The sequence below is a fragment of the Sciurus vulgaris genome (genome assembly GCF_902686455.1).
Source record: "Sciurus vulgaris genome assembly, chromosome: 5".
Lineage (NCBI taxonomy): Eukaryota > Metazoa > Chordata > Mammalia > Rodentia > Sciuridae > Sciurus > Sciurus vulgaris.
The window spans coordinates 172,140,656-172,163,307 of NC_136465.1; the positions used below are offsets into that span (position 1 = coordinate 172,140,656).

Genomic DNA, 22,652 nt, shown 5'->3' on the forward strand with positions numbered 1-22,652 from the left:
CTGTGCCTTGCCCGAGGACAGTCGCCCCGGGAGAAGCCGGCCAGACCTTGCTGCTCTTCCGCCCGCCGCAGAGACGTCCTCCAGCCCTCCCCGCCTGCGCTACCGGCGGAGGCGCCCTGCGGCCCAAACCCATCTGGCCTGTCCCGGCAGGGTCAGGGTCAGGGTCAGGGTCAGGGTCAGGGTCAGGGTCAGGATCGGGGCCAAGGTCTGAGCCCCGGGCCTTCCCAGCCGCGGCCCCCGCGCGCGCGCACCTGGCGAGTGTGCGCACCAGCCGGATCGCACGAGCCTGGCGGCACCAGGGCTGCAAGCTGTGGGCGCCGCCTGCCAACACCGAAAGGTTAATTGTCGCGCGTGATGCCAAGGAGACCGCCAGAGGATTCGTTTGGTTTTTGTTCTGTGGTTATTTTTTTTTTTACAACTTTAAATACGGAATATAAATAAATTTTACATTTAAAAAATAAAAGGAAAGACCCCAAAAATATAATCACCGACTTTACAAACTGAAGGAAGCAGGCTGTGGGCGGTGGTGCGGTGGGAGGCAGCAGGGAGGGGAGCTCAGACCCACCCCAGGGCCCAGGGCCCACCAGGTGCATCTCAAAGGCAGGGGGCAGGGCAGGTGAACTTCCCCTGGGTGCTTTCCGCAGGCCTGGAGAGGGAGGTGGGGCCCCGGTCTCTCTCACCCCACCACCGGTTCACTCCTGTCTAACCACTCCAAGCCACAGCTTGGGTCAGATCACCGCCAGTCCACACAGAGGCTGTGTGTGAATTAGGAACAGGATTCCTTTCCTAGGACACTTGACCTGCATCTTCCAGAAACTGTGTTAATAAATAGACAATTGGCCGTATCTAGGATGTGAAGAACGCTCCCTTGCATGCAGTGCCCTTGTGCAGTGCACACCCTGAACAACCTTATATGGCAGTCTTGGCTGGGTTGGAATATGATGGGCACGTCTCCTGCTTCCCTGGCCTCTGGCCTTCTGCCATTGGGAAGAGTGATTGGGGTCATTTGGGACCCCAGAACCATTTGGTGTCCAAGAACCCCTTGGTAGAACAGACTAAAGGGCCAGGAAAAGAGGAAGACCCAGGGTAGAGGTAGCGAGATGAAACAGAAAAGGTAGTGAATTGGGGTGGCATAGAGGGGGAGAGATGGGAAGAGGCGGGGATGCTCAGGTGGCTGTCTATGCTCACCTGGAGAGAGAACCTCATCTCTAACCTGCCAGAGGACACTTGGCCACCACAGGAGTCCACACCTCTGAAGATTTCATATGTATAAGTGAAAAGAAGCCATTGTGAGCAGAGTCGGCTGGAGGGGAGATGGAGGCAGTTTCTCCAGTTTGTGCCCCCCACGTGGTCTTGGCCACCTAGAGGTGTCCCCCGGAGCTGGCCAGGGGTCCAGGGACCAGGTCCTGAGGGCCTCGGGCAGGGCTTCCTGGGCCAGTCCACAGCCCTGGGGTGGGGGCGGGAGCCCCGTCCCCTTCGTCTCTCGCACTTGTCCCAGGTCCGTGGGCCGAGGGAGGAAGAAGCAGTGAGCTCGGTCCTGGTTTCCTTCTCGAGCGGTGGGCAGGGCGCTGGAGGCCGCTGGGGAGCCGCTGGAGGAGGGTGGACGGGCGCGGAGGGCGGGGGAAGCACCATTGGCCGTCCGAATCAGGCATCGAGACAGACGGACGAGGGGACGACGTTATCACTCCAAGGACCCCATGGGGGCGATACAGCAAATACCATATTAAATAACCCTGCGGGCCGAGCAGAGGGGCAGGCGTCAGCCGGCCGGTGCGCCCTGCTCAGGAGCCGGCGCCGGGGCGGGGAGCCGGCTGAGCCATGACCCGATTCCCAGCCGCGCGGGACTCGAGGTCTGGACTGTCCTCTCTGCCGCCGGCTGGGGCCTCCCAAGTACCTCGCCCGGGCTGCTGGAGGACGAGCTGGTGACCACGGGCGGGGTCCAGCCTTCGAGGCGGCTTTGTGGGGAAGACGCCCCCAGGCCCCGCCCCGTCCAGCCAGGGAGCTGCCCACGGGCCTCACCTGCCCACGCGCCTCCGTGCCCCTAGGCCCCCAGGGTCTCCTTCAGCGCCGTCTTGTCATGCGTGTGCTTGAACTTCCGGTGCTTCCCCTTGGGGGGCCGGCGGACTCGCACCGTCCGAATGGTCACCCGAGTTTGGGGCGTCCGGGCTGCTCAAGAGAAGGAAGAGCCCTGAGCGTGTGGTCCCTGGGCGTCTGTCCTCTCCACCCAGACCTGCCCTGGCCTCTGCGTGGAGCAAAGGGATCCTGGGTCCTGTCCCGACTCCACTGTGCCCCAGCTGCTGAGGCCCTGGGACCATCACTTAACGGCTCCCTGCCTCAGTTACTCCATCTGTGAAATGGGACAGGAGACGGCCACCTCACGCCCGGCCCTCTCTGCACAGGGCCTAAAGGTGGCTTCCCCAGGGCCTCACCGCCCCTGGGGCTGGGCCTGCCATCGCCTGCCCCTCGGCACCTGAGAAGCTGCGAGCGTGCTGGGCCAGAGTTCAGGCTGGGGCCGGGTCCTGGGTCGGGTCTGGCTCCCACCTAGCGTGTGCTCTGGGGCAAGCCACTGAGCCTCTGGGCCTCCAGGGACTCGTCCTGGGAGAAGACAGCCCTGGCCTCCCAGGCTAACATTCAGGTCATTGTCTTAATGATTTAACGCTCATCATCAAGACTGAAAGGAGAAAAGGCATCCAGATACATACAACCCTAAGAACCCAGACCACATGTTACAAGACCTGGGTTCTGGGTGGGGCCTTAGCACTGTGCAGCCTTCTTTAAGTATCTTAACCTCTCTGTGCCTGCAGCAGCCCCATTTATAATACTCAAGGATTGCCTTTTAGTTGGTGTTCTGGGGATCGAACCCAGGGGCACCTGACCACATCCCAGTCCTTTTTATTTTCTGTTTTGACAGGGTCTCACTGAATTGCTAATGGCCCCACTAAGTCACTGAGACTAGCCCTGAACTTGCAATCGTCCTTCCTCAGCCTCCTGAGTCGCTGGGATTACAGAGGTGCCACCATATCTGGCATGAAAGACGGACTTACAAGGTGGTCTCTGCTTCCCTTCCAGGGCGAGAATTTAAAAATCTTTTAAATACACATACGGCGAGGTAGGAGAGAGCCAGAGGGCTGCTGGAGCGGGCCAGGGACTAGAACTGGCTTTGGGACGCCTGGATCCTGGCCAAGCCCCAGCCTGGGATGGGCCTCAGCACCACTGTAAACCCAGGCAAGGCAGCGGGTGGCCCTGGTCACTCTCTGGGTCTCTTTCCACCCCAGTCTAGTTCCAGGAAATGGATGAGTTTAAGGACGGGGATGCCCGATCTGATTTCCATGCTCCCAGCTGCGGCAGGGAAGGAGGCTGCGGGCTGCGGACTCGGAGCAGACCCTGGGAAAGCGGGTACCTCGCTGCTCCTGGGAACCTGCCGGGCTCCGGGTGACAGGCCGCGCAGACCCCACTGTCTCACACTTGCAGGTCAGGTGGTCCTCCAGGGTCACCGTGGCCTTCTTAAAGGTCGGCTTCTTCCGCACGATCTCGATCTTCCTCACCTGAGGGCAGAATCGGAAGATCTAGCCCGGAGCCCGCCTGGCTGGCTCTTCCACCTGTCCCTGAGCCCAGCTTTCCTCGAAAGCCAAGAGGAGCCTGCGGGCCGAAGCTTTGGCCGGAACAATAGCAGGGACTTGCCCTCTGCCCCGGGAGCTTTTCCACCAAAACAAGCCTGGCCGGCCTCAGCCACTGGCCCCCAGAGAGGGAGAGAGGCATTTCCGGGCCTCCCGCAGCGAGGGGCCATGGTGTCCTGGAGCCCTGGCCAAGGCCAGGCTGGCAGAGGCAGGAGATGGCCGTCTAGAAGGAAGTGGACAACACAGTGGGAAGTGTTATCAGGGAGGCGGGAGGGGGAGGCCGCAGGCAGGTGTCCTCCTCTGAGAAACCAGGGCCACGTGACAGCGTGACATTCCTAAGCTCAAGCTGGGCCCAGGTCAGGGCTGGAAGATGGGCAGGGACGGGCCAGGCCAAGGGCTAGCATGGGGCAGGAGGTGTGGTCAGGCCATCCTGAACACCTGGCAGGTTCATGGGGGAGGCCCGCCCAGGGGTGCAGCAGCCTGTCCACACCGCGGAAGGCCACTGAGGCCTCTCCACGGCCCCTGCCGAGTGAGACCAGAGGCCTCAGGTGCAGCCTGGGATCGGCATGCTGCCTGGGACCAGTGCCTGTGTCCACTTCCTCCAGACAAGAGGGCACAGCACTCAGCCCCCCCCCGCCCCCCGCAGGGAGGGTATCCTGACTCCGGTGGTGCCTGTCACCTGGGGGTTATCTGCACCCTCCCTGTTGAAGGCACAGCTTGCCAGAAACAAGAGAAGTTGTCAAAGCTCAACGGCTTTCTCTGAGAGTGCTGAAAAAGGGAATCTTTTTTTTTCCTCTTTGTATCAAGGATTAAAGTCACGGGCACTTCACCACTGAGCCACGTTCCCAGCCCTGGGTATGCATTTTTGAGACATAGTCTCACTAAATTGCTGAGGCTAGCCTCGCACTTGTGACCCTCCTGCCTCAGCCTCCCAAGCCACTGGGATTACAGGCGTGCGCCACTGCACCTGCATGGTGGGGAGCTTCGGGGGAAGCTGAGCAGCTGCCTATGACATTCTGAGTTTCAAATGTTTGTAGACAAGTCTCTGAGGGACATCCTGGGATTTTATAAAGTAGGAGGCAGCTTTCATTGCTTAATGTCCCAGACGCAACCCGGCTGGGGCTCAGGTCACCTGGAGGACCCCGAGCCGGCCTCAGTGCCCCGGTCCAGACACCGTCCGGGGCCCCTGTCTGGCGGGTGGCGGGGGCGGGCGCACCTGCACGGGCCGCAGCTGCACCTGTGCCGGGCGGCAGCGCACGTTGCGGCTGTTGCAACAGCCAGAGCAGCGCTGCACCTCCACGCAGGGCGGCCACACCAGGAAGTTGGCATTGGTGCGGTCAAGCAGGCGCCGTGAGATCTCGAACACCTCCGTGCGCGTCTTGCACTCGGCGATCACAGCCGGCTCGGCCGCGGCCAGGGGCCCTGCGGGGACGGGGAGCCGGTCAGGAGGGTCTGCCTGAGCCCCGCCTGGCTGCCCTCCCTGAACGCGGGTGCCCGTCCCACCTCCTTCAACCCTGGTGGAGGACTTGGCAAGTGGCTGATCTGCTCCCATCACCTCAGGGAAGCCTGGCCTCTGGCCTCCGCTCAGCCACTGTTGGGGCTACTGGTTCTTCACCTACAGAGAAACTGAGGCTTCCAGAACTAACCCACCCAGTGTCACAGACTGCGGGTGGAGTGCCCGTGCCCAGCTATACCAGCCGAGGCACATCCACGTTGTCTGGAGGACTGCAGGTGGGCGAAGGAGGGCACAGGCCTCAGGGTGGGCGCTGGCCTCACCTGGGAAGGTTTCTCTCGGGGCTGCTGATCTACTGTCTCCTTGTAGCCTCTGCCAAGGAGCCAGAGGCAGTCCCGTGTCCTGCAGCTTCAGGCCACACCCTGGAATGCACCATGGAGACATGTAGCCTACCAGGGTTCAAGTGAGAGGAGCTGGTTGGGACCCCAGCCCTGCAGCTTCCAAGTTGTGTGACCTCACCTACTTCTTAACCCTCTTTGGGCCTCTGTTTTCCAATTCTGCGAAATGGGGACAACTGTATCCACCTCCAGGGTTGCAGTAAGAACAAATGAGTGCCCCGTCCAGGAAACCGTGGGGCAGAGGACCTGGTGACTCAACTCTCCCAGCCCGACTCAGCCCCAGGGTGGGGGAAGGACGTGGAGGCGCCCCTGGCGCCCTTGGCTGGCTGCACGCCCTGGTTCTTCTTCCCTGGCTCTCACGCTTTGAGGGGAGCTGTTGGACCCTCAGGCTTACCCAGACTCCTCCTCCCACGAGAAGGGCTTTCTGGCTCGCCTCCGGGGTGAGTCCGGGTCACGTTGAGGTCCAGCTCGGCCCCGTCATCATCTGCAGGGAAGTGGACATGCTGCTGAGCACGGGCACCGCCTGGCACAGGTAGAGGCTCTGGGCACCAGGCTGCTCCCTCCACCCCCCTCCGCCCTCTGTGCACCCAGGGCCCTGGCTCTGGCCAGGGGCTGCCCAGGCAGAGCCTGAGGCAGCCACGGACTGGGCGTGGTGGAGGGTCCGACTGCATCTTCAGGGGACTCCAGTCCTGCTTCGGGCCCTTCAGCTACATTTTTGGCCAGAACCCATGTCAATGGAGTTAAAAATAATCCTTCCCTCTGCTACTGAGCAGCCTGGAGGCTGAGGACCCGGAGCCCTGGAGGCCAGCTCCCAGTGCCCCTCCGCCCAGCGTTCCCACAGGAAGTTCAGGATGGAGAAATTCCCAGAATCCCCGGGGGGCAGCGAGCCCCAACACAGCCCTGGGGAGCCGGGAGCAGGGGCTGGAAAGCTGGGTGGGAGCCAAAGGCAGGAAAGGGGCGGGGCCTGCTGGGGCGGGCGGGGCCTGCGCCAGGTCGTGGCTCCACCCCTCCCCGGGGCTCTTCCTCCACCTCCTCCAAGTTCGGCCATTATTCCGGTGGTCCCTGACTACCCTCCCCTCTCGAGGCTGGGCGCGGTCATCTCTGCCAGCGGCACTCCTTGGAGACACTGACCCCCTCTGGAGAGGGTGGTCAGAGCTGGCTCCTGGGAATGACGGGCGGGACGAGTCTTTGAGCTCAACCTTGAAGCGGGACAGCCCCTCTGCTCGCTCAGGAGCCAGCAAACCAACGAAGGGGTGCTGGGGACCAGCCCCGCCGCCTCCACTGGCAACCAGTGGCTCAGTCTCCCTGCGCGCTGGCCCTGTCAGGACAAAGGCCCTGCTGACTGCACCCTCTGTCCTGGGTCCCAGGGCGTCCTGCTTCGAGAGGACGGTCCCGCGGGCAGCCTTGGCTGGCCCACTTCCGTCCAGCCCGTTGTCTGTCCCTCTGCCTGCCTTCCTTGCCCTCTGCCATCTCTGGAATGTCCCTGGTGGGGAGGAGATGGGGAAGATGTGTTTTGTGGAAAAGTTAAGTTGATTAGGAAAAAAGAGCCACATGGCTGCCTCGAGACAGCCCTGCCATTGAGCATCAAGAGCCGACCCCACAGGGTGCAGAGGGCGGGGGCAGAGGACCTTGGAAAGAAGCAGCACCCTGGCTAAATTTGGAAGCTGCCCCATTGTGTGGCCAGGGCTGGTCAGCGGGCACAGGGTGGGGGCCTGGGGAACAATAGGTGGCCCAGCTGGGCCCCTCCTGCAGGCCTTGCGCCCCCCTAGCCCAGACGGATTGAAAGGCCCAGGAATGCTTTTGAGAGGGCGCCAGGGGCCCAACGGGAGAGGAAACAAAGGCAGGAAACACTGTTCCCCCGTAGATAGCGCCAGGCAGGGATTACAAAGTGACAGAGACAGAACCCCAGAGGGAAGGGGACCCGGGGGTGCAGGGGGGGTGCGGGCCAGGGCTCCAGGGATCAGGCCAGAGGTTAGAATAGATTGGAATTTGCTCTGAAGACAGCGTTTATAAATACACCCAGCCCCGCCTGCCGCCACGTGCGCACCAGGGAGCACGTGCCCATGGGCCGGGTGCTCCACACGGGCAGGGCTGGTGGCGGGTCTGGGCCAGGTGTCCCTGGGAGACCTTGAAGGCCTGGACCTGGGCCAGGGGGCAGGGCGATGGCTCCTCTGCATGGCCTCCCGGCTGGGTCCACACCTGGAGACACTCAGCACAAGCCCCAGCCCACGTGGGCGGGTCTCCGCCACACCCCACAGCCAGGTAAAGACCTGTGTGCCCTCAGGCGCGTGGCTGGGCCCTCCCTGGGAGGCAGAAAGGTTGCGTGGGCCTGAGTTCTCCAGCCCTGCCCCTCCCGCTCCCCTGGCCAAGAGGCTGCAGGGCAGGAAGAGGCTGGACTTACCCGCGGAGCCACTGTGCAGCAGGCGCTGGAGGTCCTCGAAGGAGCGGATGGAGCGGTCGCTCAGCATCTCGTAGAGTTCTTCGGGAATTGGGTCCCCCTGCCAGACACACCGGGGCTGAGTGGCCTGGCAGGGGCTCCCTGCCCACCACACACCTTCCCTGGAAAGGTCCCAACAGGCCCCTCCATCATGAGCAAGTGGACAGTCAGGCTGGGCCAGATAGGACCCCGAGGACAACCAGGAACACCAAGGCCTGGGGACCCAAACCTCTGAGATGCAGCTCAGGTGTGACAGCCCAGCCCCACTCCCTGCCAGGAGCCCCCACTGGCTTCCATTGACAGGAACTGCCTGTCTGCGCGGTCTCCCCTCAGACCACAGGCTCCGGGAAGGCTCAGACCGTCAGCTTTCTCTGCTTACCTGACGGCTGAGGACAGCCGGCAGGGATCACAGGTGACCTAGTGACCCCATTTTGCAGATGAAGAGACAGAGGCCCCATGGCGATTATTTTGCCCAGGGTCCTATTACCAGCAGGGTCCCAAGTCCTTAGGACGGCAGAGCCTGTCCTCCAGCCTCTGGGTACCAGGGGTGCCTAATAAATGCTTGTAGGGCTGGAAGGTCTCAGGAGGCTGCATGCTCCAGCTCTCATGTGAAAGAGGGGAGAAGGGAATCCTCAGACTCAGCCGGAAACCTGCAGCTGCCCCAGGCCCCAAGCCCCACAGAGCCCTATTTTTAGAGCCCCTCTGGCCTGTCACCAGACACACTTGAAACTCAACAAGCACTTTACCAGGCCTCGGTCCGGCGGGGCCAGGCTTCCCCCAGGGGAAACACGGCTCCCACAACAAGAGAGCAGCCTGACAAGCAGGTCACCGCCACATCCCTGTGGCCCCAGGAGACCCGGGGCCCAGGGCCAGAGTGGAGCTGGGCAGAGACGCGAACGCCGCACGGCCAGGGAGAGCCCGAGAGCCGCAGGCTGCCGGCTGGCCGCCCCAGGCCCCAGCTTCCTGGACCGAGCGGGAGGAAGCCCTGCCCAGCTCAGGGCAAGATCTGAAGGTCGGCACGGCTGCGGAGAGGCCAGGGGGGCTGCCCCAGCGCTGCCCGGGCGGGAGGGCAGCCCGGGGCTCTGGGGAAGCTGCTTCCCCCATCTGGGTGACGACCCCCGGGTGCTTGGGCACACCTACAGGACTGCTCACGCCCAGGAGTTCAAGACCAGCCTGGGCACCAGACCAAGAGCTGGCCTCAAGGAGAAACAAGCTCTGGGGTCCTTGACACTCGTCATGGTGTCCGGGAACACCCCTCCAGGGGTTCAGCTGTGTCCTGCTCTGGCCCCTATGTTGACTGGAAGCTACAAGAGCCAGGGGGGGCATGATCCCTATGAACGCCCCCCGCCCCGCCCAACCTCAGGAGAGAGACTGCGCTTCAGTGTTCTCCAAACGTCCACAAAGAATCCGACCCACTGACAGAGGCAGGTAGGTGGCCCCCAGGGAAGGCAGCTCCCCTGAGTTTGGTCAAACCCAGAACTGGTAGTCTGGACAGCCGGATTCCATGCCTCATGCTGCTATGAGCTGCTGTATGACCTTGGGCTGGTCATGACCCCTCTCTGGTTCCGGCTCTCATCTGTGAGTTAAAGGGGTTGGAAAATATTCGATTTGATCCTAATGCTGCCTGGACATGATAAGAGGAGCAGAAGAAGGGCCAAGCGGGGAAACCCAGCCAGGCCTCTATGGGCTCCCTCGCTGTGGAGTGATCATGCAATTAACCCACCGGGGAGGGACCCAAGGCTAGTGCTTGAGCCTAGATCCCCTTGCCCACTGCAGAGCTGGCTACGTAGCTGCCAGCTGTGGCAGAGCAAGCAGACCCCCAAACAGGCCTACAGGATGCCCCAGACCCAGGCCTACCACACAAGGGGAACATCTGCGAATGCAAACTCAGGCCCCCCAAGGCTGGGGCGCCGAGATCACAGGACAGAGACCGTGAGGCAGGAGGACCATGCATACAGTAAGCACTCAATAAGCACTGCTAAAATGCGTGGAGGATTCTATCCCTCCTCCCCGGGATCCTCTTCCCCAACCCCCAAACAACCCCTCTCTTCCGGAGTCCGGTGTGCTCCAGGGGAGGCTGTCCCTGCACGTGCTTCTGCTGATCTGGCCACAGATGCCCGGAATTCCCTAGGAGGCCCGGGGTTTGACAGCACTGGCACAGCTAACAGCTATCACCTGCTGACAGTGACCAGGGTCCCCATGAGCAAGATGCTGTTCAAGCCGCCAGCCCCAAGAGGCCAGCACTACCACTCCATCTTCCAGACGGGGAAACGGAGGCAGCCCGGGTCTAGAGGACGAGTGAAGGCGGAGCTGGTCCTCCCCAGGCTCCAGGGGAGTTTCAGCGTCCCTGCTTTCCATTGATGCCACTGGGCTCAGCACGGGTGAGGTCCCCGTGAGCTCCCAACCCCTGTGGCATGACAGTGGCAGTTCCCATCACAGTGACTGGCCTCCCCGGGGACACTGGCACTATGAAGGCATTTTGGTGGTCACAAGCAGGGAAGGGCTGCTGGGTCTAGTAGGGGACAGCAGGGAGGCTGCCCAGCACCCTACTGTCCATAGGATGGCCCCGCACAATAAAGCATCACTGGCCCAAATGTGTAGAGGCTGAAAGACCCTACAACAGAAGACAGCAAGGATTTCCCAAGCCAGGACATCCTGGATCTGGGAGCAGATCTTTTAACTATAAGAACCGAGCAGGGTGCAGTGACACGTCTGTAATCTCAGAGACTCCGGAGGCTGAGGCAGGAGGATCTCCAGTTTGAGGCCAGCCTGGGAAACGGAGACTCTGTCTCAAAATTTAATATAATAATAACAACAACAACAAGGGCTGGGGATACAGATCCGTGGTAGAGCAACTGGGTTCAGTCCCCAGTGTAGCACCCCCAAAAAATAACAACCCCCAACAACAAAAATATCCTTGGCTACTTCATCTTTTAAACGGGACTAAGGAAACCTCGCCCAGGTGACCGGGAGCTGTAACTGCACAGCAGCCACAAATAACGGTAGTTAATGAGCCGTCATTGTTGTCATTCTCCATTCTTCCCGTATGGCTCCTTCGAGGGCAGCTGCGAGTGGCACGTGTGCCCTGGGCCAGCAGCACAGGACATTTTCAAGAGGACAATGGGTGGGCGGAGAGCTGCCCACCGTGGGACAGTGACCGCCTGATTCGCACTGGGCCACAGGAAACGGCACCCCAGTCCCACACTGACACCACCTGGTGCTGTGGGCTGGCAGGGCCTTCCGGGACTGGGGGTGGGTGAGGGGTAGGGACAGTCAGCCTGGGGTCAGCTCCAGGATGTGCTGCCCTGGGTAGGACTTCAGGAACACCTGTTCGGAATCAGAGGCCACTCTGGGTGTGGGAGGAGGAGCCCAGAGCCTGGCTTTCCTGGCCGCAGGTTCTAGAGGCCTGCAGGTGGGTGCCACCCCACCCCCATAGACAGGAAAAGAGGCCTAGCCCCCTGCAGAAGCTGCTGGATCTCAGGCCCGTGGCTCCTGGCAGGGCAAGGGTGTGGCCAGGACCAGGCTGGGGCAAAGCCAGGCCTGGGAGCCAAGGCAAACAGCCTCCTCCCCACCCCGCCCCCAACACCAGCTGCAGGAGGTAGGACAGGCACCAAAGAGCTGAGGCCAGGTGAGCTACCTGCTCCCAATCAGGCTGGCAGATCAAAGGGGTGCGAACCCCGCCCTCCACCTGGGCGCACGCAGACGCACGCACGCCAGCCCGCCTGCCTCTGGAGCCGTGGGAGACAGCCCTCAGCCCAGCAACCAGGGCGTTGTCTGCGCTGGCAGAAGCAGAAGCTGCCTCGGCCTCCCAGCGCCTGCCGGCCAGAAGTCTCAGAGCTGGTTTAGATGGGGTGCCGAAGGCAAGCCCTCTGAAGCCTTCTCCCTATGGCTCAGCCTCCCCTCTTCCAGCAGCCTCCCTGCCTCTTGCTGGAGAAGAGAAAATGTCAAAGCAGGAAAGGAGAAGAACCTGCCCTGTGATGCAGGCCACTGTGGTCACTGCCCCCGTCCCATCCAAGGAGGAAATTCTGCTGCTCCGTGGGAGCTGAGCGAACTCAACCTTCTTCCTGCTTTTTTTATTTTTAAGCTGGTGGAAACGAAGGCCCAGCTAGAGACACATAGGGCCTGCGCGGCCTGACTGTCCTTCCGTCGTCCCTTCTGTCCTCTCCAATCCTGACAGCAGAGAAGGGAAATGTATGCTTATTTCTCAGGCTGGGGTGGGGGGTGGTCTTGGATGGAATAAGGCCGTGTTTTTAAAGCTGGCCTGGACCCCGCGCGGCCCCCACGTCTCCTGCTCTTTCCACTCCTTTCCCCGTTGTCCCCCAGGCTCCGGGCACCACACTACCAGTGATGGAGACAAAAGCCCAGAGAGTAGTTTGCATCCCAGTAGAGAAAACAGAAAATAAACAGCTAAATTACCAGAAAATGAAAACAGTTGTCGCAGAAGGAGAATCTGGAAGAGAGGAGGGGAAGGTTTTGCCAGGGACTTCTAGAACACACTTCGAGTTAATGCACACACACCTCCTGGCTCGTGCACCTGAGCCTCCAAATCCCGTTTGACCTGGAAGCACACCTTCGGGGCTGGGGGATCCAGCAAGCTGGTCTCTGCCCCCAAGGCCATTAGCAAAGCAGGAGGCAGCCAGGGGTGAGAGGCAGGGGCCCCTCTACTCCTTCCCGGCAGGAGGGTGCTGAGGCTGCTGAGGCGCAGGCGCCGCCGCATGTCGGGGGCAGTCACCTTCCGGGAAGCCAGCTCAGTTGATGGAGATGGGACCTAGATGTCTCTGCAGACCCTGGGCCCAGCCCTGCCTCCGAGCTCCCATCCCCCTTCCCAGCGGCACAGGCCTCCCTCCGACATGCCCTAGAAGTGGCCAGCTTCAAGACTACCTCCAGCAGCACGCCCTCCCTCAGAGTCCCTATGCTGGCGGTTCACCATGAACTGGTCCCCAAGTGAACAGGTCCCCTTCCATCGAGGTCTCCTCCACAACCGCAGGGTGGTCAGGAAGGTCCTCCATAAACTGCAAAACACAACTCTGGGGTCCTGCGGCTGCGTTCAAGGACACTGAGGAAAGCCAGGGTGTGCACGAGCCTCTGCCCCAGGGACTGGGGAGAAGGGGTGGTGCTGGAGGAACCTGGACATGGCCAGAGGGGGCCCCGGGGACACCTCCGCCACTGGTAACCAGCCTCTCCAGAGCAGCTGGGATCCCAGAGGAACAGCCCAGGGTGGGAATCCGTTTAGTGGTGGCCCAGCGTCCCTCCTGTCTTGGAGGGACAGGGCTTGCTTGAAGAGAAAAATGCTCTGGACATCCCCACTCGCTTGTCACGTCAACGCCATTTAAGGTCACATGGGGGTGGCTGAGAGAAGCACAGGAGGGTAGGGTTTGAGGGGCTCCACGCCGAACTGACCAGGCAAAAAAAGGCGGGGGCTGTTGTGGAGCCCGGACCCAGTGGAGGCTTCCCTCGCCCTCCTAGGACCCCAGGAAGGAAATGGGATCGGTGCAGAGGCGGCTAGGTGCCTAGGCCACGGTGGGCCCACCTGTTGCGCGGAGGCGGGCCCCGGGCGCTGGGAGTACGGGAGACGTGCGTTCCTGTGTACGTGCGTGGGTGTGCGCGCACGTGTACTCAGGCCGCGTGTGCAGGGCCGTGCGTGCGTTGTGTGCGGTGCGCGCGCGTGTGTCCCGAGTGTGCACGGGCGTGGCGGCGGCGGGCGCGCGACCTGGCCGCGGTAGTGCGTGCCCGCCGCCGGAGCGCAGCATCGCCTCCGGCCAGGAGTGTGCATGCGTGGGGTGAGTGAGCGAGTCGGGGGGCCGGGCGGGGTGGGCTGCGGAGAGCAGCCGCGGGGCGCCGCCGTTCCCAGGACGCCCTGGCACCAGGCCAGCGCCCCGGTCCCGCGGCGCGGCGGCAGCTGGGGCCGGCCGGCGCCCCCATCCCAACAGCTGGCGCGGCCCGGGGGGCTGCGGGAGAGGCGAGGAGGGGGCGTCGCGAGGGGCCTGCGGGCGGCTGGGCCGAGCCCTGCGTCCCCCCTCCCGGGTGCGGGCCGCGGGGGGCGGCCGCGGAAGGGCGGGGCCCCGGGGCGGGCGGCCGGCGGCCCTCGAGGAACCCCGAGAACAAAAGGAGACGGTGACGGCTCCTTCGTGGTCAAAACAACCTGCGCTGGCGGCGGCCCAAAGCCCGGCCGCGGCCTCGAGCCCTCCGCCTTAACCCTTTCGCCGCCGCCGCCTCTGCTGCGCCCCGCTGGAGGCCGAAGGGCTGGCGCTCCCGGGAGCCGGCCAGGTGCAAGCTGAGGACCGCGGCCGGGCGGAGCGGGACGGGACCCAGGCTGGCCGCGCTCCCGACTGCCCTCGCCTCCCTCCACCTCGCGCCGCCCCCTGCCCCGCCCCCTTTCCCACCTGGATTCGGGTGGACTTGCCAACTCACTGCTACGTGAGCCGCGGAGGGTGGGGGCACCGATCGAGACCCGATCACTCCCGCAGCCGTTTCATACCCCACCTCCCTTGCAGCCAGGCTTCTGCAGGCGGCGCGCTCCGCACCCTGCATGCGGGGGAGAGAGGTGCCCCCTCTAGAAGGGCGCGGGCGCAGGTATGGCGGGGCCTCAGGCACACACCGCCCGGGGGCTGGATTCCCTAAGAGCCCCCAGTCTTCCTCCTTCCCTAAGCGCCCAAGTGCCCGAGACCTATCCGTGTCTGTCGGTCCCCCGTCTCTCTCTGGATCCCCCGTGCCAAGACACAAGCTGCTCCTGGACTGTACTCGGGTGCCAGGCATGCCCTGCGCGAAGTGCCCACCCCAACCCAGAGCGTTAACCAGGGTGGGACCCCAACCCCCGCAAAAGGTCGGCGTGGATGTCACGGGTGTGCAAGCTCGCGCCTCCGGGACAGGCTGGGTCCTGGGCAGAACCGAAGGCCAGGCTGGAGCCACCGTGGGCTCCGAAGAACGCCCTGCCTTCTGCACCTTTGGCACCACCCCACCCCCCTCTCCCCCGGCTGGGAAAGGTCGTAAACGCGGGTCCCTGGGGAAGGGGCAGGGCCACACACACCCTCCCGAGAGGCTAACAGACTCAGGGGCGTAGATCCCCCCTTGGAAAGAAAGCCACCGCTGCTCCCTTCCCTTAGAGCCTAGCCCCTCGGGACCTCGCCTCTAGCCCTCGGGGTCACCCGGCGCCAGGCTCTAGAGCTGCAAGGGTCCAAAGTTCACTGCAGGGAGAGGAGGGGGCGGCCAGGTGTGGGGGTGGGGACGATGAATGATGAGAACCAGCCCCAGCCGCCGTCGCAACTCACCTCGGCGCTGACCAGACGCAGGTAGCAGCAGAGAGACAGGAAGAGCGCCCAGCAGCGATTCATGCCGACTCCCGGCCCGGCCCCGCGGGGCCCCGGACGCGTAGACGGAGCGCGCCGCCCCCGCGGCCAGGGCGGGGGGCTGGGCAGGAGGGTGGGTTCGGCTCGGGTCCGCCGCGATCAGGAGCTCAGGCCGCTGCAGCCGCCGCCGTGGCTCACCCGCATGGCCCCCGGGCGCCGCCGCCCCCGGCCCCGGCTCCGTCGCTGGGGGGCTGGGGAGAACCTGGGCACGGGACCAGGGTCCGAGGCCGCTACCTGGGCGGATCCCGAGCCCGCGCGAGCATCCACGGCCGGGGGGCTGCGTCGCGAACCAGCCGAGGCGTCTAGCCGTGTGGGGGCGCGCAGGGGACTCCAACCTCCGAGAGGAAAAGGAACGCGGCAGTCGGTGGCTCGTCTTCACCCGCCTGCTAAAGGCGTTCTCCTCTGCCCGCTGGCTTAGTTTTTTTGCAACATTTTCTGGAAAGGTCCTCCAAATCAGAAAGCGCCTGGCTGGGCACCTCGAAGCCCGAGTCTCCCAAAAAAACTTTTTCCGAAGTTGGCTCTGCGGCGGCGGCTTGAGCACCCGGGCAGGGAGAGGTGCAAACTCCCGCCCGGGCCGGGTGGGGGTGCGGGAGCGTGTGCGCCCTGGCGCGGGGCCCGGGCGGCGGGCACGGCTGCTCCGCGCGCGCGGCGTTCCAGCTGCGCGCTCTGCCTGGCCGGGCCGACAGGTGGACTCCGCGCGAGTCGGTGGGTCGGTCGGCCCGCGGGCTTGCAGCTCTGGGCGTCCTCTGTGGGCTGCGAGCTGCGGCTGCTCCGGCTTTCTTTTTGCAACGAGGCTGGAGGGTGGGATTTTTTTTTTTTTTTTCCTTTTTGCGCGTGTGTGTGTGTGTGTGTGCGCAAAATATCTCCCAGGAATGAAAGATGGGCGCTGGCGGCCGGAGGGGAACCCTGGGGAGGCAGCGGGGGTGGCCGAGGTGGTGGGGAGGCAGGCGGGCCGCTCTGGCTGCAGGAGGAGAAGCTGCCACCCTTTCAGCTGTTCCGGCCTTTATAAAGGGAGGGAGAGTGCGGGAGGTGGGTGGAGCAGCCTTTCCTCTTCTGGCCCGGAGTCAGCGCCAGGAGGGGCAGGAGCTTGGGGAGGGCCTGGGCGAAGGCGGGGCTCTCAGGGGTCTCTGATCACCAGGTAGCCCCTCTGCCCTTGAATCTGCTCCCCGGGGAAAGAAGGGGTGACGACCCCCTTCCCCCACCCACAGCATAGTGACCACTGACCATTTAGGAGCCCATGTGGTCAGGGGGTGTCTCCAGGGTCACACAGGAGTCCAAGCCCCCCTCCAGGACCAAACATTTGCATCCAGGCGCAGGCATGGTGGCTAAGGACTCAGGTTCTGCAGCCAGACTGCTTGGACTCATCCTGTCCTGGCACTGAGCAGCTGGGTCACCTTGGGCAAGTCACTTCCCTTCTGTGCTCCCCCATCTCTGCTTAAAGTGGGGACAGGGTTATTGTTTGGATTAAATGTCAGAAGGACCTGAGAGCACCCAGCTGGGCGCCAGCCACAGGGTGAGCCCTGCAGACCCCCCAGCCATTTGGCTGCGAGCTGGGTCTGCGTATCCTCGTTCTAGCTGGCTGCCTGGCACACAGCAGACTCTGCCAGCATGGGCTGAATTTGAATTTGTTGAACTGCAAAGTCACACGAGCCCCACCACCCTGCCGCATCCTCCTGGGCTGCCACCGTGATCCTGCCATCGCCCTGATGTTTACCACCTCCCTCAGTCCCCGGCTGCAGCCCCAGGGGCCTGCCGCCCACACCAGCATTCACAGGGTTAACGCCCTCCACCCCCAGCTTGGGAGTGCTGTGTCCCTGCCTTCGTTGTCACACTGTCACAGTGACACAGTCACACGCGGAGCCCAGCACACCACGGGACCCACAGGCCCACCACGACGCCTGTCCTCCTGGCTTTAGGGCATCTGCATCTCATCCGCTTGCACAGTGTCTGTCACCTGCCCTTTGTACCCAAACACGCCCCCCCCCCCCGCCCCCTGCTCCTCATGCCTGCACCAAGTCGCACAGCCCAGCCGCCTCTTGGGCCTGGACAGGGTGGAGCGAGCCCAGGGAGGATTTCAGGTGGGCCTCTCTGCAGAGGGCACAGGCGCCACCCTCTTTGATGACGGCCTGGTGGCCTGCCCTCCAGTCTTGGAGTGTCTGCGGAAGCATCATGTAACCCCAGGGCCTGGACTGGCCGGGCTGTGACCTGGAGGGAGGGAGGGATGCCTTCAGGACTTGCTGGTGGGCTCGCAGGTGTGTGCTCTGTGAACGGGGAAACCACTGCTGACGCGCCTCCGGCACTTCGGCAGGACCATTGCCCACCCCAGGGCACTGTCTGGAGCTCAGGAGCTACTCCTGCTCACAGGGACCCTGCCCTGGGGAGCCCCATCCAGAAGGGCGATAAAGGAAGGCGAGGTCACAAGCAAGGTGGGGGCAGGGTGATCCCTACACACTGGATTCCATTTCTAAAAATTTAGAGATTAAAAGACCCTGTTCCACTAGACAGCAGGGCGATCTTGACCTTGACCTGTGTTCTTACCCAGAAGTATGAAAATAGCTACCTTACTCTTGAGCTGACCCTGTGGTGGGGAGTGCTCCTTCTGTCTGTATAGCTCCTCAGTGCCTCTGTGTAACGTCACTTCTCTTTAACAGCTGGGGAAACTGAAGCACAGAGGGGCTAAGCAACTTGTCCAAGGTCACACAGCCATAAGTGAGGAGGCATGACCTGTCCCAGGTGGACCAGCTGCACAGCCCACATGCTTAAACCACTGAGCCGAGCAGCTTCCTGGCAGGCAATGATGATGAGAGGACAGTGCCCCGCCTCCCACGGGGCTCTTGTGAGCATCAGCTGTGAAAGTACTGTCCCGGCAGGAGCTCCACCCTGGGCGGTGTTCTGTGGGGGCACAGAGCTTGGCTGGGGTCCTGCGTGGAGGGTGGGATGAGGCTGTTCAAGGCCGTATCCCTGAGCACCTACTGTGTGCAGATCCCGTGTGGCGCACTGAGAGGCACCCCGAGGAGGGAGGCCTGTCCTGGCGCTCAGGGACCTCCCCGGCTCTTGAGTGAGCGAGACACCTCCACCATTCGGACACGACCAGCAGGGACGCTCCGGCTCCTGAACGCCGTCAGGAGCACAACCCCGTTTCTGCACCCTCTCTCTGCACACAGGCAGCTCTGGAAAGCACTCCTCTGCCTCTGCCCCCGGCACCTCCTCCAGGGAGCTACCAGGCCTGCTGGTGCTCTGGGCTCCTTCCACGTGACCTGTCATTGCCCGTGTATCACCCTAGCGTAGACAGCACAGGGTGAATGAAGGCCACGGCGCCCTGCGTCCAGTAGTTGCTCAACTAAATGTCTGCTGAAGGAACTGATAGATGAATCAACATCTCACCTGTTTCTTTCTCTGAATCCTGGCCAGTTTGTAACATGAGACTTTAACCTCAAAGCGGGGCGCCTTTCACAGGAACACAGTGGAGGATCTGGAGGTACCAGACCTGGGAAGGCCCCACCCTACTCTTCCACATTAGGGCCACCGAGGGACGGTGCTGTCCAGGAAGGCCAGGAGTGGGTCATGGACCTTGGGAGGGGCCCAGACCCCAAACTCCACCCAGGCCACTAGCAAGTGTGGGCCCGGCAGGAAAACCAGCTGTCCCTGCCGGTGCAGGGCGGGACCTGCTCAGGACAGGCTGTCTGGACGGGCATTTAGTGCCATCCAAGCCCCCCTCTGTTAAAGCCACCCTATACCCCCAGAGTCCAGAAGGGTGGGGACAGCATGTGTGTCCCAGGTCCCTAGGTCTCTCAGAGGATGCCTGCATCAGCTATGCCAGGAGAGCTTGCCTGTCCCCACCTGGAGGAGGAAGAAGTAGGCTGAAGGGACAGTCCAAGCCACACACAGTCTGGCACTCCAGCCTGGGCCGCATGTGGCAAGGTCATGCCCCGCCCCACCGTGTGGCCACCAGTAGCTCCAGGGCCCCGCTCCCGCTCCCCATCTGCAGGGCCTCAGGCCATGTGTAAAGCACTTCATGCCCCTGGCCTGGCCTCACCTCACAGTCCCGGGTCAGGGAAGGAATGCTCACATGTGTGCCCACTTTACAGATGAGAAAAGTAGGCTGGGCCCCAGGGCAAGAGGAGAGGCTTCCAATCCAAGACCACCGGGGTTCAAATCCCTCCTCTGCCATTCAGCTGTGTGACCTTGGGCAAGCGACTTCACCTTCCGAACCTCACTGTAAAATGCAGGCCACAGCAGCTCTGCCTCACTAGGGGGAAGGCGCACAGCACCGCCCAGCTGCGGGTGGGACGGTCATTCCTCGGCACACACCCGGCTCGTGCTCCAGAGCCAGGGTTGGGGAAGGGGCCTGGGGCTGGAAGGACCACAGGCCCGACCCAGGGCAGGGGGCGCGTCCCCACAGTCCCGTCCTTTCTGTCTGTGGCCCACCACCCTGGAGAGGCTCTGGCCACTGTCTGGGGACCCCAGGAAAGCAGGCAGACAGACCCCAGGCCCGGGCCAGCCTGGGAGCCCACCTTGTGGCCTTGGGCCGGCCGTGCACAAAGGCGCGGGAAGCGCTGTTTGTTTTCCTGGGGCTCAGCCCAGGCATTTTTAGCTCCTCCAGGCTCCAGACGAGGAAGAGGATGTGGATGTTTGGACGTGGCCGGGGCAGCTCCATCTACCTGCCTTGGACGCCTGGCTGCAGTCAGAGCGAAGCCCTCCCGGGGTGAGGGGAGCCAGGCCTGATGGCCAGTGGACCCACCTTGACGCAGGAAGGTCAGCTCCCCGGAGAAGGCCTGGGCCTCTGCAGAGGTGGGGGTGGACCAGACAGACCCCAAGCCCGGGCCAGCCCAGGGGAGCTGCGGGGCCTCCAGCACTGAGCCTCGGGAGGGAGGCAGTATTGTAGAGGCAGCCTCCTCCCTGAGCCTGCAGCTGTGAGGAGGGCCCAGCAAGGAAGGGAGGCCCCTGAGTCCTCTCCTCACCCCTGGGGACTGGTGCTCTGGAGATGCTCACACCTGGGGAGGAGGAGATTGAGGCTCACTAGTCTGCCTAGCATTCCCCAAAAAGGCAGTGACAGCGCCAGCCTTTGACCCAAAGCTGTGATGCCAAAGCCATGACGCTTCCCTCTGGTGGGCAGAGTGGTGCACACCTATAATCCCGGTGACTTAGGAGGCTGAGGCAGGAGGATCACAAGATTAAGGCCAACCTCAACAACTTGGCAAGACCCTACCTTAAGATAAAAAAATGAAAAGGACCAGGGATGTACTGAGTAGTAAAGCCCCTAGGTTCAGACAGTACCAGAAGAATCCACCCGCTGCTTCCCCACGTGGCCTGATCAGAGATGGCCCACCTTGGCGTGGCCTGACGCACCCAGGAAAGTGAGGCAGCCCGCGAGGCGGGAGGGGAGGGAGGCTGTGTCCGTCCCAGAGGCGCTTAACCTGCCCCTGCAGGTCCGGGCGTCCTCTGCCCGCCTGAGGATCTGCCTGGCGTTCTGGAAGGGATGGGGCCGAAGGGGAGGTGCCAGCTTGCCGGAGAGAAGCCTTTGCACTCAGGGATCGAGGTCTGTCCAAAGAGCGGGCAGCCGCGCTGGTGTGACAGTCCCAGTTTGCATCGGTGTTCCCAAGAGTGGCCCCGCCACCCGTTAGGAGCTGCAACCAGCCGCAGGGTGGCCGGAGCAGGCTGTCACCGCCCCGTGTGCAGGCGGGGAGACCAAGGCCTCGCAGCTTTGCCAGCATCCGGGACAAGGGGGAGAGAGCTGGGGTTTGAACCCAGGCAGCCTGGCACCTGCACCACCAGGTGGACCTCCCCACCCTCCCCCAGGCGGGCCCAGTGGAAACCCACCTGCCTGCCCGCCCTCAGACTTTTGTGGGCCACCTCTGCACCTTCCTCTCATTTCTGCTGGGAACCTAAAAGTAAAATCCAATTTTTAAGTCAAATGTGGTGAAGTTTATTGTTCACTCCTACATCAACTGCCCAAACCTCCCAATAACCTAGGGAAAGTTTATCATCCCCATTTTACAGACAGGAAAACTGAGTCTAAGGCCTGGGTGTTCTGTAGAATGGGGGTCCAGACAGTCTGGTTCTGGGCAGTATGTGCAGATGGGCACCGTGCCCTGAGGGTGTCCTCACGGAAGGAAGGTGTTTCCGCCAGCTCACAGCTGGGAGAGCCCCTGCCCTCTGGGGAGCTTACAGGCCGGGGCAGGCAGGCGGGAAGACAGAAAGACAGACAACTACACACAGCCTGAGGCGGCGGTTATGCCAGTGGATGAGCAAAGGTAGGGCAGGTAGCCCGGCAGGTGTGACTGTCTTACGAGTGCACGGTGCTCCCAGTCACGGTGCACATCCCCCAAAGTCACCCAGTTACCTTCTGTGGTCCTGGATGGGGCTGGAAGCCCAGGAAGACGGGTCCCCCTCCCCCCCGCCCCCAGTGAAAACAGGGCTCTCGACGTCCTGGGGCCTGGATGAGTCTGATCCTGGAACCTGCCACGTCCGGAATCTGGTGAGTGGACACAGGTCCTTAGCCCGGAGAGCCCCAGGGGAACAGGAGCCCTGGTTCCAGGTCCCCTGCTGGGGTGGGGCTCAGGGGTCACCAACCTCATTTCTGTCCCCAAGGTGGTGGCCGCATGGGAATGGCCTGCCCCTGTCACAGATGAGAAAACCCAGGCTCCCAGAGGGAGAGTGACTGCACTAGGATCACTCTGCTGCCTAGAGATGGAGCGGGAGCTCAGTCCCAGGACTCCCAGGGCAGTGCTCAAGGGGCGAAGAGGAGACCTGGAAATGCAGACGGTGCCCCGGGCCTGAGACCTGGGCTCTGGCTGGGTGCACACACCAGTGGACAGGCCTGCAGGCAGGAGAGCAAATGCCCCGGGCAGCCGGGACCCGCTGTGCAGGAGACCCCAGGGCACCAGCCCTGGCCTCGCAGGCCAGCGAGTAGCCTCCTGTCCCGAGACCCTCAGGTGGAGGATGATCTCAGTCTCCCTCCATCCCCCACCTCCCCAGCTCCTTCCTGTTTTGATGGAAGGAAAAATTTTCAGCTTTTCCTTCTTTATTTTTCCAGACGGGTGACTCGCTGGGGAAAGGAATTCCCCCCTCCCCAGCCCCCGTCACGCCTGGGTATCGATGCCATAGATCCAGGCCCATCCTGTTGTGCTGGGACGGTAACGGTTATTTTTGGGTGCCTTGCGGGGGTGGCGCCCCAGGGGAGGGGATGTGGGGGTGCCCGGCTGCCTTCTTCCAGTCCACGTCCCCCCAGGCCTCCCCGCCCCCACCCGTCCCCAGGCCGCCTGGGAGGAGGGAAGGAAGCCCGGCTAAGCCGGGTATAAATAGCCCAGGTGGTTACTCAGCCGCAGAACATGATAACATGAGTCACCACGTGAAATCAAGACCAGCAGCAGCCCCGACGCCCGGCCAGGGTGCTGGGCT

The 22,652-nt window shown here is 62.8% G+C and overlaps 1 protein-coding gene and 1 long non-coding RNA gene across 5 annotated transcripts; one reads left to right on the forward strand and one right to left on the reverse strand.

The window, feature by feature from the left end:
- Positions 1 to 258: 258 nt before the first annotated feature.
- On the reverse strand, positions 259 to 16,212 carry PDGFB (platelet derived growth factor subunit B). Of its 3 annotated transcripts, none has more exons than XM_079140002.1 (7): positions 15,174 to 16,212; positions 7,870 to 7,966; positions 5,863 to 5,952; positions 4,834 to 5,039; positions 3,401 to 3,545; positions 2,020 to 2,166; positions 259 to 1,733 (listed from the first exon to the last, which is right to left on the reverse strand). In XM_079140002.1, exons 1-6 carry the CDS (start codon positions 15,234 to 15,236, stop codon positions 2,042 to 2,044), a joined length of 726 nt encoding a protein of 241 aa, XP_078996128.1. In that variant the 5' UTR covers positions 15,237 to 16,212; the 3' UTR covers positions 259 to 1,733; positions 2,020 to 2,041. The 3 variants fall into 3 exon arrangements, with proteins under 3 accessions (XP_078996128.1, XP_078996130.1, XP_078996129.1); XM_079140004.1 differs by lacking the exon at positions 15,174 to 16,212 and adding an exon at positions 14,048 to 14,070 and having other exon boundaries at positions 260 to 1,733; XM_079140003.1 differs by lacking the exon at positions 15,174 to 16,212 and adding an exon at positions 8,285 to 9,921 and having other exon boundaries at positions 260 to 1,733.
- Positions 16,213 to 16,410: 198 nt separating this feature from the next.
- On the forward strand, positions 16,411 to 20,888 carry LOC306661175. 2 transcript variants are annotated; one of them, XR_013763824.1, is made up of 3 exons: positions 16,411 to 17,507; positions 18,416 to 18,549; positions 19,846 to 20,888. It is a non-coding gene; the product is annotated as an uncharacterized lncRNA (long non-coding RNA). The 2 variants fall into 2 exon arrangements; XR_013763825.1 differs by having other exon boundaries at positions 16,411 to 17,503; positions 17,903 to 18,549.
- The last annotated feature ends 1,764 nt before the right edge of the window (positions 20,889 to 22,652 follow it).

Coding starts and splice junctions, on each gene's coding strand:
- PDGFB (XM_079140002.1), bottom strand. CDS start 15,236: ATGAATCGCTGCTGGGCGCTCTTCCTGTCTCTCTGCTGCTACCTGCGT. Junction 5,040..5,862: donor TCGTGGGAGGAGGAGTCTGG/GTAAGCCTGAGG, acceptor CCGTCCCCGCAG/GGCCCCTGGCCGCGGCCGAG. Junction 3,546..4,833: donor TGCAGCTGCGGCCCGTGCAG/GTGCGCCCGCCC, acceptor TTCTGCCCTCAG/GTGAGGAAGATCGAGATCGT.